Source organism: Ovis aries, chromosome 19 (genome assembly GCF_016772045.2).
Source record: "Ovis aries strain OAR_USU_Benz2616 breed Rambouillet chromosome 19, ARS-UI_Ramb_v3.0, whole genome shotgun sequence".
Classification (NCBI taxonomy): Eukaryota; Metazoa; Chordata; class Mammalia; order Artiodactyla; family Bovidae; genus Ovis; species Ovis aries.
In genome coordinates, this window is record NC_056072.1 from 36145470 (window position 1) to 36160119 (window position 14650).

At 41.8% G+C, this 14650-nt stretch overlaps 1 protein-coding gene across 24 annotated transcripts in view; it reads left to right on the forward strand.

Moving 5' to 3' along the window:
- MAGI1 (membrane associated guanylate kinase, WW and PDZ domain containing 1) overlaps positions 1 to 8862 on the forward strand; it is a 653852-nt gene extending 644990 nt beyond the window's left edge. For 18 of the 24 annotated variants that reach the window (XM_027958187.3, XM_027958189.3, XM_027958190.3 and 15 more), the window contains 2 exons: positions 1090 to 1228; positions 5274 to 8862. In XM_027958187.3, coding sequence (XP_027813988.1) covers positions 1090 to 1228; positions 5274 to 6028 — 894 coding nt within the window. In that variant the 3' untranslated portion in view covers positions 6029 to 8862. Of the gene's footprint in view, positions 1 to 1089; positions 1229 to 3275; positions 3365 to 5273 lie in introns of all 24 variants that reach the window. The other 6 variants (XM_027958195.3, XM_042235986.2, XM_027958197.3 and 3 more) reach the window with 1 other exon arrangement.
- Positions 8863 to 14650: the final 5788 nt, after the last annotated feature.

A 14650-nucleotide genomic window follows, 5' to 3' on the forward strand; every position in this document is an offset into this window, starting at 1 on the left:
TTCAAACACATGGATTTTTCTTTTCCCTTTACTCATTTAAAAAAGTTTCTGATTGAAAGAAACACCATTATTATGATATTTTGTATCATGTTATATAGTTCACATGACATACTGTAACATTTAATTGGACCTCAACATGGTAGGCATGAGCTGTTATCCTCCCCTTTCTCAGATGAGGAAATGAACTGCAAAAAAGTAGAGGACTTTGCCAAGATCACTTGGCTAACAAGTGATAGGACTCAAATTCAGTGCTTTAAACTCCAACACCAATCTTTTTCTCTTCTGCCTTCTAGAGTATGTGCTTCTTGAGAGGAAGTATCTGGCCTGTCTTGTTCATTCCTTTCCCTCCAACGTATTAGCAGTCAGTGTATCAGCCAGGAGTGTGGTCTCATCTGAAGGCTCCTCTAGGGAAGGATTTGCCTCTAAAGCTTCATGGTTGTTGTCAGGATCAGTGTAGCTTGGGCTGTTGGCCTGAGCCCTCTCTCATTTCCGTACTGTAGGCTCTGTAGGGCATCTCACAGCATGCATCAAGACAAGTGAGACGACAAATGAGGGCCAGTAAGGCAAAAGCCAAAATTATTTTGTAACCTTATCGTTGACCTCTCATCACATTTACCATGTTCTGTTTGTGAAAAGCAAGTCATTCATTCCAGCTCACATCCAAAGGAAAGGAGATTACATAGGATATGAATTCAAGGAGGCAAGGATCATTGGGGATCATTGGCAAGGATCATTCTAGAAGCTGTCGACCACATCCTCTTCCTTCAGCAACTTATATTTCCCTCTGCTTTATTTTTTTACCTTAGCACTTACAAGATCTAGCATACCATGTATTTTTTTTTAAGTTGCCTGTTGTATTGTATTTCCCATATTAGAATGTCATCCCCTTGAGGACAGAGAGTTTGTATGTGGTTTTTTTTTTTTTTTTTTTCATTTCTGTCTCCTAAGTAAGTAATAGAAGATTTTTCTGGAACATGTTCAGTGAGTAGTTGGTCAGTCAATAAGTGGAAGAATTTGACATCATAAAGCACCTCCATGGCTGATGAAACCCTTTGGTGATCTTCTCACTTGGCTCTCTCTTTCTGGCAGGTTGGTGATGAAATTTTAGAGATCAATGGTGAGACCACCAAAAACATGAAGCATTCTCGGGCTATAGAACTGATTAAGAATGGTGGCCGCAGAGTGCGTCTGTTTCTGAAGCGGGGAGACGGCTCGGTCCCAGAATATGGTGGGTCAAACTATGAAAACATTCCTTCCTTCCCTGGCATGACTCCATGAATTTGTCTCCAGAACTGCAGCAGGAAAGTCTTTTTGTTTCCCCTATTCACCAGTGTCTTACCAGCCTCTCGCACCATGTGATTATTTGCCTCGCTCGTTCTGAAATCTCTACACATTTCATCCTTTTGCTTGCTCACGTGGACTGGGGCATGGTCTAAGACGAGATCTTTATATAGCCCCCTTTCTGATAATCAGAGAGAACATTTTGTCTAGTCCGACCAAGAGCGAAGGAATGTTTGTTTGAACTGTGCCAAACCGTTTCTCAGATCCAATTGTTAGCACAAAATGACTCTACTCCTTTTAAGAAGCAGGAAAGCAGGTTTCCTGAGTGATAATGTTGAGGCACAATTTTTTTTTTCTCCTCTCTGGTTTTTGATTACTTGATATCTTTATTTAAGAGGCATGAATTTTGGAGATGATTTGGGGGCCTTGCTCAGCATCAAGGAGGTGTATACAGTTCTGCATCCCTCCCACTAGTCCCTACCCCAAATCAGACCACCTGAGCCCACAACTACAGAACAAAACTGTTGAAACTTCAGCCATATGTTTTTAGATGATAAAGGATGAAATCAATTCCCAGTGCCCATCATGAGGGAAACACATTACTATACCTTTCCTGTAAGGAAAGCCAGCTTATGCATAGAGTTCCTTTGTCATATCTGTAGACATGATTTGACTAAACAGCGATGATCTTTACATAGCTTAGTGTTCTGATGGCGAAATATTGTATATTATAATAATTATGTCCTATTTGAGATTCTTGTTTAAAATTTAAAGGAAAAAAAAAAAAAGCTATGCCCTAGATGTAGGGCTCTTCTTCCCAACCAAAGGTCTACAAAAGTTTCTATAGAAACTGTGATTGAATGGTCCCCATATACATCGGTCCCCTTTATTAGGGATTTATCTGTTGTTGCCCTCTTTTCTGAAAGTCATTTGGCACAATGCCCAGTTGCATTTTGGACTTGATGAGATCCTTAATTCAGATGCAGCTCAAGGAGAACGAGAACTCCTTTGAAGGACAGTCTTCCCAGGTGTTGGACATCCATACAGGTGCAAAATAATGAGGGGCCCGTGGTGGGGGAGGGGTGGGTATCTGATGAGGCCCCTTTAGACGTGCCCAACCACAGGGGAAGTATTTTGACAACGTTAAGGTGCCACAACTGTGCCCTGTACTAAACCTTGACTGTAGGTGTATCGATGCCACTGAAACTGTGTAACAGTGTCTCCCTTTTCTGTCTTCCCTATGCTTCTGTTGGATGTGATCTTTCATTTGCGAGTCATCATCAGTAACCTGTGTACCTTCTCAAAACCTATGTCTGTTGCTCTGAGGATGAAAATCCAACACTAACCGATGTTCTTTGGGCTAAAAATAAAGATCATTTCAATACACCGTTTTTTTTTTTTTTTTCCAAAAAGGGTTGAATGTGCCAGGGTTGTGCTACTGTAATGTCTCTATATGTCATTGGGACTAAATTTCTCTAATTCTATTGATTAGAGTCACAAATGGGTTATAATATGTTAAGTTCCAATATTTTTCTGACTTGATTGGAACCTGCTTCTCTGTGAGGCTATTTTTGTAATGAGTTTTTTGTACTTAATTTAACTGCCGCGGTCTTGGGGGCGGGGTGGGGGAGGGAGGGAACTTTGTTCTTTTGTTGTCTATTGTTAATGCTCTCCTATGCCAGCCTGTCACTGTTCCAGTTGTTTGAAAAAGAAAGAGTAAAAGAAAAAAAAGGATGCATCCATTGTCTGGGTTCTCTCACCTTATCTGGCTGTCTGAAAATGTCACTGTTCTGATTTTGGTCTCTGCAGCCTTATTTGAGTGTTGCCTTAGACTGTCTGACTGGACAAATAAACTCTCTTTACCCTATGTTAACAAATGCAGATTTTTTTTTCTTTCCTCTTTGTTATAGGGAATCTAAATGTTCAACTTTTTCTCTTTCTCTCTTTCTCTCTCTTCTCTGACTGTTCTTGGTGCTGGGCCCTCCCTTCTACAGCGATGATACCTCCTAATATCGCTGCATGTATGAGAAATGAAAAGCTCGGGGAGGCTTGCTTCTACCTTATGGGCCATAATCAAACTACGGTTTGTAGCTCAATCAATACTAGGTGTTTCTGTGCTGTGGCCTAATTTCCTCATTGCTTCTGCTTTAGCTCTGTTTTGATATGTTTGGCAATTCATTCTGAGCACCCTGCGTTCTTTGAATTGTAAGTACACCACTGACTCTGTGGAAGCCTTACTCTCCCTTCTCTTAAATATAGGTGTAGGAAACCCCAAGGTTAGATTTAGGATGGTCACTGAAGCCCCTTCCCTCACCTAGATCTTAAAATGACTTCATAAGCTTCTGTGTTTGTTATTTCTAGACACCTCCCCAGCCATTCCAAAAGAACAAATCTCAGATCACAAAGCTCTCACCTAGAGAGATAAGACTCTGCCAAAACAGGAAAATGAGATCTCCTACTTAGTTATCTCTTGTCGAATGACAGTCCAGGGGCCAAATCTTGTTCACAGCCTGTTTTTGAATTGATAAGTAAAATTTCATTGGCACATAACCATGCCCATTTCCTGTATGTGTTGTCTGTGGCTGTGTTTGCCATATAGTGGCAGATGAACAGTTGTGACAAACTACGTGGCATGCAAAAACCATAAATATTTTACTCTTTGGCCCTTTACAGAAAAAAGTTTACTGATTCCTGCTTTAGGCTGTGTTCTTGTTTTTGTTAAAACTCACCCTAGGTAGGTTTTGGGAGATCATTCGTGAAAGATTAATTGCATAATGTTGACCTTGTTGACTCATGAAAGATCCTTAAAAGAGCGCCCCTGATTTCTTAGTCTCTGACTGTGGCCCTGGTTTGTCCTCTGTGACGCAGCACATCATTTCTGGTGTCCAGCCTGGAATGGGATAGCATGTATGACTTACTGGGTTTAGGTATGACAAGGCTTTGAAAAGAACTCTCATAAATCCAGGATGCTATTTAATGTTTTCGCAGTGTCATTTCATATAGTTTAACAATAAACAGGAGCCTTTATGGTGCTCCCCTGCTTTTTAATCTATAGATGTCTTAAGGTTGTAAAAAGTCGCCCAGTGAATCCACACCTTAGATGTAATTATGGCTGCTTTTATAGCATCAAGAAAAGTGCCTCTATGCAAACCCCATGTAATGTCAAATGTGCACTTGACAACCTCTCTTCCACTTCCTTTTATCTGTCAGATGACTCCACAGTTTAAAAACAGTTCCTTAAACATATGCAAAAATAAAGAAAATAGTTGGACGGCACTCACACAGGTAGAGAGACTGTTAAATGGACCCTCTCATAATGTCACATTTGCCTGTTGTCAACATCTGGCTGTGTTGCCTCTGTCATCACCAGCCTGGATTTTTTTTTTTTTAATGAAAGTATACTTTGCTCACAGTAACATTCATAAAGCCTGAGGGCCCAGAGCAGTGAATTTCTACCTCTCTATGCACCCATTTAATCCCTACTCAGATCGAAACATAGATTCTTTCCATTCCCTTACAAAGTTCCCTCATGCCCCTCCAGTTCAACAGCCCAGATTTTTGTAAGCAAATTAAAACAATCTTTAAACAAAGGAATATTTTCTGTCATGGGGTGGGGGGAGATGTCAGGGAGGAAGGGTGATGGCTGGGGGAAAAAAGAACAGGAGATACTAAGGGGGAGGGCCTTTTGATACTTCTAGACAGATTACTTGGGCTATTCCTTTAATAACTAAACTCATGACTGATGTTACAAGTTGAATGATCTGTATGAGTACAAAGATGGTAGGCTCGCTGCCAAAAGCCACAAGTACCAGTTTTTAACCATGGCTAGTTGGAGTTATACTTAAATTAACTAAGAGTCAGTTTGGCTTTGATTCTGACTGCTTTTAACAGTTGTTTGCTTGTTGTGACTAATGGGGTCTCAAGAGGGCGGGTGGGGACAGGAGCCAAGGTCCTTGATACCAAACTGTTGCTCTCGTTTCTCTTCCTGGCAGACCCCAGCAGCGACGGGAACGGCCCCCCCACCGGTCCACAAGGTGTTCCGGAAATGAGGGCTGGGCCCCCTGACCGCCGACAGCATCCATCATTGGAGTCCAGTTACCCACCCGATCTTCACAAATCATCACCACATGGGGAAAAGCGGGCACACATGAGAGATCCCAAAGGCAGCAGAGAGTATAGCAGACAACCCAATGAACATCACACATGGAACGGAACTTCTAGAAAACCCGACAGTGGGGCTTGCCGACCCAAGGACCGGGCACCCGAGGGACGAAGAGACGCCCAACCCGAGCGGATGGTGACCAATGGCCCCAAGAGGAGGTCTCTGGAGAAGCGGAGGGAAGGCACGCGCAGCGCTGACAACACTTTGGAGAGAAGGGAGAAGCAGGAGAAGAGGAAGGAGGTTTCCCCGGAGTGGAGGCGAGAGCGGTCCCCGACCCGCCGGAGGGACGGCTCTCCAGGCCGGCGGCGGCGGTCTCTGGAGAGACTCTTGGATCAGAGAAGATCGCCCGAGCGCAAGAGAGGAAGCTCGCCCGAAAGGAGAGCCAAATCCACCGACCGGAGGCGGACCAAGTCCCCCGAGCGCAGGAGAGAGCGGTCCCTGGAGAAAAGGAACAAAGAGGACAGAGGCAGCCACCGGGAGAGGGACGAGACGAGTCTAAGACAGGACGCCGGCCGGAGTTCCAGACATCCCCCGGAGCAGCGGAGAAGACCTTACAAAGAATGCAGCACCGACCTCAGTATCTGAGAGCCTGCGTCACATTCCCAGCCTTTACCATGTCAAAGGTTCGAAGAGGAAGCTCACAAACCTGAAATCATTTAGTTTCTTACCTAATGAAACATCTGACGTCAGCCTGATGATCCTCTGACTAGCGACATTTGATGCATTTGAAATCTTATAAGAAAAAAATATATATATGAAAAGTGGTGTGCCTGATGTATCATATTAAAGAAAGTATTTTTAAATGCATACTTTTTTGGGAAATTATTTGCTAAATGCTTCCCCCAAGGGATATAAATTTTGTTTCTACATAAACTGTAGAATTGTTAAGAATTGTTCCCTTTGGGGGTGGGGGTGATCATTTTCTCTCCTGGTTAATTGGGGCTGTTGATCATTTTCTCTAAGTAAGGAAAATTATTGATCAAATTTAATTAATTTGATGGAGACTGTTATGTACTGATGTAGTGTTGTAGTGTAGTTAGGTGTGTTTTTTTTTTATAAAAGCAAAAAGGCAAAAGTTATATTTGTAAAAGCTAAGGACTCCTTGGAATAAATGAGGATTACTGATGATCCTAAAGTTAAGCAAACTGTATGAAGAGACTACTGTTGCAAATGAAGGATATTTATAGCTAAAGGACACAGCACAAAGCACAAAGAAATGTTATGTTCTCAAGTTATTCTCCATTCAGAACACAGTTTGTACTCTCCCTGGCTATAGAAAGGTGCAGAGAGGAGAAGGTTGGTCACCGTTACCTAAATGCAGCCCACGCACAGATGGTCAGGTATTAGCATCACCAACATTGAATGAGAATCTCATTAAGGCAGTGCCATGAAAGTTTTGCTCAACTGCTAGAAGGAATGCACAGCAAACACCTTTGGTGTTGTCTTGCCTGATTTAAGACTGAAGAGTAAATGGCATGGGAGACTTGGTGGCGGTGTGAGGAGCCCTAAGAATCACTAGTATAGAAAGTTTCCCTTTTTATCATGAGCCTGTGGTTGCCCTTTGCCAAATTGGGGAGGAGGGAGTAAGCCTTGGTAGAAGGAACTTCTCTGTTGATATTTAAAGACATGAGGGTTGGGCATGCTCATTCTTAGAAATGCCAGTTTTCTTTGGAACCGTAATAAAAATCTCCAAAATGGTTGAAAGAGAGAGAAGAATTCTATTTCATTGGTTCTAGATCTGGTTGACAAACATCTGCACTTATGACCCTGTCCTTTTAATCTTTGGGCAGAACAAAATATAGAAATTTTTCTTTAATAGAAGACATTCTTTTGCTATCTCACAGGAGGTTGGTTGGGTCGGCTATAGCCCCGGGTTGTGGTTGAAATGAATTACTGCCTAGCTGAGCCAAAACCTTTGCTTGTACCTGTTGGACCACTACAACAAATCGCTGCTTATGATGCATTGCATATTTCCGTAGTACTGTTTTGCATTTTCCATACAGACACCAAACTTTGCAAGTCAATCACTGTTGTTCTCATGGTACTGTTTAAAAAAAAAAAAAAGGATAAAGAAAAAAAATGGAGAAAACCAGCCAATTATCTTGTGTACAGAGTTAAAAATTGTAATTAATAGAGCCTGTTTTAAAAACAAACAACTGTTGCCTTTTTTTCTTGTATAAAAGAGAATTTATGACAAAAAAATTAGCTGTGAGGAATGTGACATGTGTTTATATTTCTGAATATGGAACAAATTGATTCATTGGGATATATTTTACTGTAAACTAAATCAGGTATGTAAAGCTGTTTTAAAAATGGGAGACTATATAAGTAATTCTCTAAAGCTTTAGTTGGTTTGAATATCATCATTTCCTCCATGGTGAGCCTGCTTGTGAATTATTAAGCACTTGTTTGCATTTCTGTTCTTCATTCATTTCTTGCAGTGTGCTGTGGACTTAATGCTCTTTCTGTATTGATGAAAAGCAGTATGTGGGCCAATCTTTTTATAAAACACTATGCATATATAAATATTACATTGTTCATAGCTTTATTTGACTTATGGGTTTATACAACATTACAATGAGTAGCTGTCCTTCTGTGGATATGCACAAACCAAGTTCATTTCCTGGAACAGACACAATGTACATTCTATAGCTAAAAAAGAGGAAAAAGTCTGAGACTGCTATTTTTATCTTCAGAGTTTTCCATACAGAGCATATATTGAGCTACAGTAGTATGGTGAGGGAGAACGCAACTGAATAATGATGTTCTTTTTTCATCAATTTCCTAAGAGCCAACTGGGGATTTTATTCCTAAGGCTCCATTGCTAGGAGTTCTCTCACCCATTCTAGCCAAATCCATGATGTTTAATGATCGATGCTCTCAGTTGTGGTCCAGAGTTTTAAATAAATGAAATCAAGAGGTGGATTTTTGGAGTGGATCGTGAAATTAACATCTCAGTGTCTTTCTTGTTGTCAGAGATGTTTGACATGTTAAAATCTATGTGCTACCCACCTGGGCTTGGCTTTATCCGTGAAGACTTTTAGTGTGGCAGTGCCATCTGAGTTTCATACTTTGAAAATATCATACTTTACAGGGACTATACATTAAGCAGAAAGATAGAGTTTTTCTCTGAACTACTGTAACCTTAAATTGGAGACTGATTCTTTTGAGCCTACTTTCCCTAGTTCCCCACTTCATGTAAATGTCTTGATGAGAGATGATATGAATGAGTATTTTGTATGATTAAATCAAACCCTTTAGGAACTCCCCTCCCACCCATGAGACAGTTGATGCCTGAAAGAATGTTGCGGGGAGGACTTAACACCCTACTTGTATTTTTTAAGTTTCTTTTGTGAAAGATTTTTTAATGCATTTTTACTGTAAAAATACATGGAAATGTATGCATTCCATAACCACGATTGCTTCTGGATTGATATCTTTCTTGTCTCTGTGTTGTCTCAAGTATATCAGGGTCACGTCACCAAGTAAGAGTGTCTGGCTCCCAATGCAATGAACTATCATACCATTTTGTTCAAAGGGAAGAGATGATGGTCTTTCAGTAATATAGTGCCTTGATACTCAAAATCCAGCCTGTAGACCAACTGCCATCTCATCACTGGAGAGCATATTAGAAATGCAAAGTTTCAAGCCCCACTCTTGACCTGCTGAGTCAGAATGTGCCTTTAGCAAGATCACCATCTGATATGAATACACATGAAAGTTTGAGCTGCATGGTGTTGCACGGAACCCTGGTGATAAAGCACAGCCTGCTATGCCTCCTAACAGTGTAATACTGGGCCAGTTCCTTAACCTCTTTTAAAGAATCAGTTTCCTCATCTTTGAAAGGGCAGATGTCATAGAGTTGGTGAAAGGAAATGCAAAGTGATTAGCACACCTCTGGCAATCAGAAAAATTCTCAGTGAATAACACTAAACTTTTTTTTTTTTTTTGAGGAGAATTTTCTGCATTCCAATCAGTATTCTACTCCTTTTTATTGTCCTGGTTTATTTTCCAATCAAAACGAAGAAGTATTTTCTCGATTAAAATGGGGAAGAAGACCTTCTATTTTAATTGTAAAGTTAGCAAACAATGTGGTTCATACTACTTCACAAGTATAAAAATTACAGTGACCAGTGTTTTAAAATAGGAATCCAAAATGCCATGCTGTGAAAGTTAAGATGAAAATAGCCTCAAAACTTATCTTTTGGTGATAGAGATGTATGTGAAGTTAGACATACTTTTAACTCGATGAAAAAGCTAACCAGTCAGTGAGTGACTCTGCATGTATTCTGGTTGACATGTAGTTTGTAATCCTTTCCAATTTGCTTACAGTTTTGGCATTGTTCCTTCATATGACTTAGGAGTTAGGATTTTCCTACAGAACCTGAGTTCCTAGGCACTCAAAAAGTATCATCTGTGATAGTATATTGCTTTATTTTGTCACCAACATGGTGATTATAGACACTGCTCACTTCCCAAAACTCTGTTTTGCTAAAGATGGTATCCAGATTGGTCCTTGGCTTAACTGACAATGGAAACTATTTGTGAAACCCTTACATTGCACAAGTGCTTTGCCTGTCATAAACCACAGGCATGTCCTGTGGGATTCCCAGGTTGTGCTCACGCTACCTGTCAGTGCAGGAGACATGCAATGTAAGAGATGCATGTTCAATCCGTGGGTCCGGAAGATCCCCTGGAGAAGGGCATGGCAACCTACCCCAGTGTTCTTGCCTGGAGAATTCCAAGGACAGTGGAACCTGGCAGACTACAGTCCATAGGGTCCCACAGTCAGACAGGAGTAAAGCGATTTAGCATGCACACGCTCACAGGCACAGGCCACAGCTGTGGAAGTGCAGTCATAGACACTAGACCGCCAGAAAATTCCCTGGGGTGGGTAATTTCATACGCTAATGAGTGGGAAGATTATTCCAACTATTTGAGAGGAGTGGTGCTGGGAAGGACTGGAATTTCTAGGAACTGCCATGGTGCTGGTGGGCGTGTCGTTTAGGTAATTATTATAATGAGTGAATAAGGAGGTGCAAGGTACACTGGAGGTTGAGACTTCTGCCGTCTTGGACCTAGGCAGTTCTAACCAGTTAAGCAGGGTCCTCTGGCTTCACTTGTACCCTGGCCGCTTCCCTCCACTTTCTGGGGTATTAACAGTAAATACTGGAGTTTTGCATGTGACTGCTACCTTTCCACCTAAGTGTGCATTGTCATGTTGAGGAAATAAGAACTTGATCTGCACAGCAGGGCCCTCTAAATGCCACACCATACTGGTAAGCATTGACCTTTTTAGTATATTTATCTCTCAGGGAAGAAATTCCCTTTGATCGCCTAGGATCCTACAGGTGAAGGGAAAAGAGCTCAAAAAGGCTGCAAATTGCTTCATGTGTCATAGTCAAGGCTGTGACACATTCATTCTTTCAACACACTGAGGACCACTCAGGGCCAGGTATAGCCTGGGACTAGAAACACCTGCTCCTGGTCTTGAACACGTATAGTTTAGTGGGGGAAAGTGAATGGTCAAATACTTATAAACTCCATTTCAAGCAGAAGCACAGGATATTGTGAGAGAAAGTAGTTGGGGTTTTAGGCAGACTGAGGAAAGTTATGATTCCATAAGGAGGAGGGGTTAACTGGTCAAAGAGGGAAAGAACGTGGTTCAAAATGGAAAAGAGAGCACTTTGAAGGGCCGTGGGGCCGGGAGGGTTGTTATTTTGAATTTTAGACTTTGCTCTAATAAGTGACCACTGGAGAGTGTAACCAGACCTCCGCCCCACCCCGCTCCGCAAGCTATACGTGTGCTGTGGGAGGGGCTGGTGACCAGCTCAGGTGTGAACTTAACAAAGATGGCCTTGGATCTGCACAGAGAGCAAATGAGAGGAGGGGGGAGGTGAATCTCCTAAAGCACTAGTTCGCATCCGGAGAGCATCATTTATCATAAAACAGCATCCTGGTTAAGACAGGAGTTCTCTTAACTGAAGAGAAGGGAATGGCAACCCACTCCAATATTCTTGCCTGGAGAATCCCATGGACAGAGGAGCCTAGCAGGCTTCAGTCCATGGGGTCACAAAGAGTCCGATACGACTGTGTGACTACCGCTCTCAATTGAAAAGTCCCCAGGGCCATGTTTATCATCCCCTTGTGAGGAGAATTCGTTTCCTTTCCAACCTAATCCTTCTACCCCATTCCCCACCCCACCCACCAATGCCTTTGCTAGACCTTTGTTAAGACGTGCAGAACACTCAGTACCTGGTTTCTTTCTCTTTTTTTTTTTCCCAGCTTCTGGTTTAAAACCTTGTACTCCTGTGTTTTTTTTTGTTTGTTTGTTTTTTGTTTTTAGATCATCTGTAATACATCTTTCTCAGGCTATAGAAGCCCAGTTGAGTATTACCCCATCTTTGTTAAACATCCCCGTATTTGTATTCAGAAAGGAACCGCTCCTAGAATATCACACTTGGAAAAACAGTGTGTTTGGGGGGTTTATTTTTTTGGCTGTGTCACATGGCATATGGGACCTGAGAAGCTGAACCCCATGCGGTAGAAGCACAGAGTCCTGACCACTAAACTGCCAGGCGATTCCCAGTGGTGGATTTTTTTTTTTTAACTTTACAAAACTAACTCATTCTTAAAATATTCAAGTGTGTCAGGAGAGTATACAATAAAATATGACATTATTCCTTACTATCTGGCAATCCCAATCCTGAGAAATTATTAACAGCATAGTTTATGACACTTATGATCTTTTTCTACATAAGTATGTGGGTATACATATATGTATATATATCACACACACACACACACTTTGGGAGTTTGATTTTATACAACAAAAATGGGTCATTGGGACTTTCCTGGTGGTCCAGTGGTTAAGAATCCCATCTTACAATGCAGGGAACATGGTTTCAGTCCCTGGTTGGGGAACTAAGATCTCACATGCCCCGGGCGGGTGGAAGGCACCTCAGCCCAACTGATCCATGTATCAGTTCAGTTCAGTAGCTCAGTCGTGTCCAACTCTGCAATCTCATAGACTGCAGCACACCAGGCTTCCCTGTCCATCACCAACTCCCAGAGCTTACTCAAACTCATGTCCATTGAGTCAGAGATACGATCCAACAATCTCATCCTCTGTCGTCCCCTTCTCCCACCTTCCACCTTTCCCAGCATCAGGATCTTTCCTAGTGAGTCAGTTCTTCATATCAGGTGGCCAAAGTATTGGAGTTTCAGCTTCAACATCAGTCCTTTCAATGAATATTCAGGACTAATTTCCTTCAGGATGGACTGGTTGGACCTCCTTGCAGTCCAAGGGACTCTCAAGAGTCTTCTCCAACACCATAGTCCAAAAGCATCAATTCTTTGGCAGTCAGCTTTCTTTATAGTCCAACTCACATCTGTACATGACTACTGGAAAAACCATAGCTTTGACTAGACAGACCTTTGTTGGCAAAGTAATCTCTCTGCTTTTAAATATGCTGTCTAGGTTTGTCATAGCTATTCTTCCAAGGAGTAAGTGTCTTTTAATTTCATGGCTGCAGTCACCATCTGCAGTGATTTTGGCGCCCCAAAAAATAAAGTCTCTCACATTTTCCATTGTTTCCCCATCTATTTGCAATGAAGTGATGAGACCAGATGCCATGATCTTAGTTTTCTGAATGTTGAGTTTTAAGCCACCTTTTTCACTCTCCCCTTTCACTTTCATCAGGAGGCCCTTTGGTTCTTCTTCGCTTTCTGCCATAAGAGTGTTGTCATCTGCATATTCAAGGTTGTTGGTATTTCTCCCTGCAATCTTGATTCCAGTTTGTGCTTCATCCAGCCTGGCATTTCACATGATGTACTCTGCATATAAGTTAAATAAGCAGGGTGACAATATACAGCCTTGATGTACTCCTTTCCCGATTTGGAACCAGTCTGTCGTTCCATGTCCAGTTCTAACTGTTGCTTCTTGACTGTGTGTGTGTATATATATATGTACACAGAATTAGAGTGTGTATATATATGTATAGATAGATATATATATAATACATATATCTGTCCTTCATCCCGAGTTACTTCAATAGCTTTCTTCTTGTTTTTCTTGCCCACCTACAGACTCTCTCCACACAGCAAATCTTTCAAAATCCCGAGTGAAGGGCCAGAGTCCTTAGAGCAGACTCTAAAGCGCTGTGTGACCCAGCCTTTCCTTCTCTCCTGATGCTACCGCTCCAGTTCTGCTCCATCCACACTCCAGGCATGCTCCCAGCCTCACTTTCTGCCTTTGCTCTAGCTTGTCCTTCATCTGGAAAGCTCTTTCCCCAAGTATTCACAACGGACTCCCTCACTTCATTCAAATCTGCTCAAATCTCCCCCTTCCAATGGGGCTTATCCTGACCACTTGCGTTTACAGCTTGATTCCCTTTCTTAGTTCTCTTTTTCCCTCCATGGTGCTTACCAGCTTCCAACATGCTGTACACTGTATGCACTTATTATCTTTATTGTTTATCACGTGTCTCCCTCCTTTAGAAACTGGGCTGACTTTATGTATGTGCAGTCCTGCACATCCGTGGATCCCACACTTGATTTAATGCTCCGCCATCACCATCTTGAAATTTAGTAATTCTTGAGCAAGGAGCAGCACATTTGCAGTTTGCACTGAGCCCTGCAAATGATGTAGCTTGCCTTGTATAGAATACAAGATTCACAAGATCTTGGTGCTGAACGTTGCTGTATTTCAAGTTCCCGTGATAGGATCATATTTAGAGTAGATGCACATAATATTTGCTCAGTAAGTAGAAGTATTATATTTCTTAGTTTTTTAGTATTCTGAAGTTGAACATTTACTTAACTAGTTGAGTTATAAAGACATGCTGCTGCGAACAACTAATGCAAAACCTCAGTACTCTTGAGTGGTTTGAACACTTTTAAGGGGATACATTGTGAGTGCTAGTTCTTATACTAATACTATAATACTAATATTGTTGAGACTTTGCCTGCTTTCATTGGAAATAGCTGTCTTGAGCAAAATGCTTGCAGACTGGAGACCTATATCTCATCAGGGAGAGTAACCAAACACAGTGTAGCCACTAAACCACCAGTTCATAGCCTTGGATACACATGGAAATCACCCAGGAGCTCTCAAAATGCCTGGACCCACCCTCAGAGATCCTGGCATAATTAGTCTGGGATGTGACCTGGCTTTTCTTAAGGTCCCAGAGGATTCCATTTGGCTGC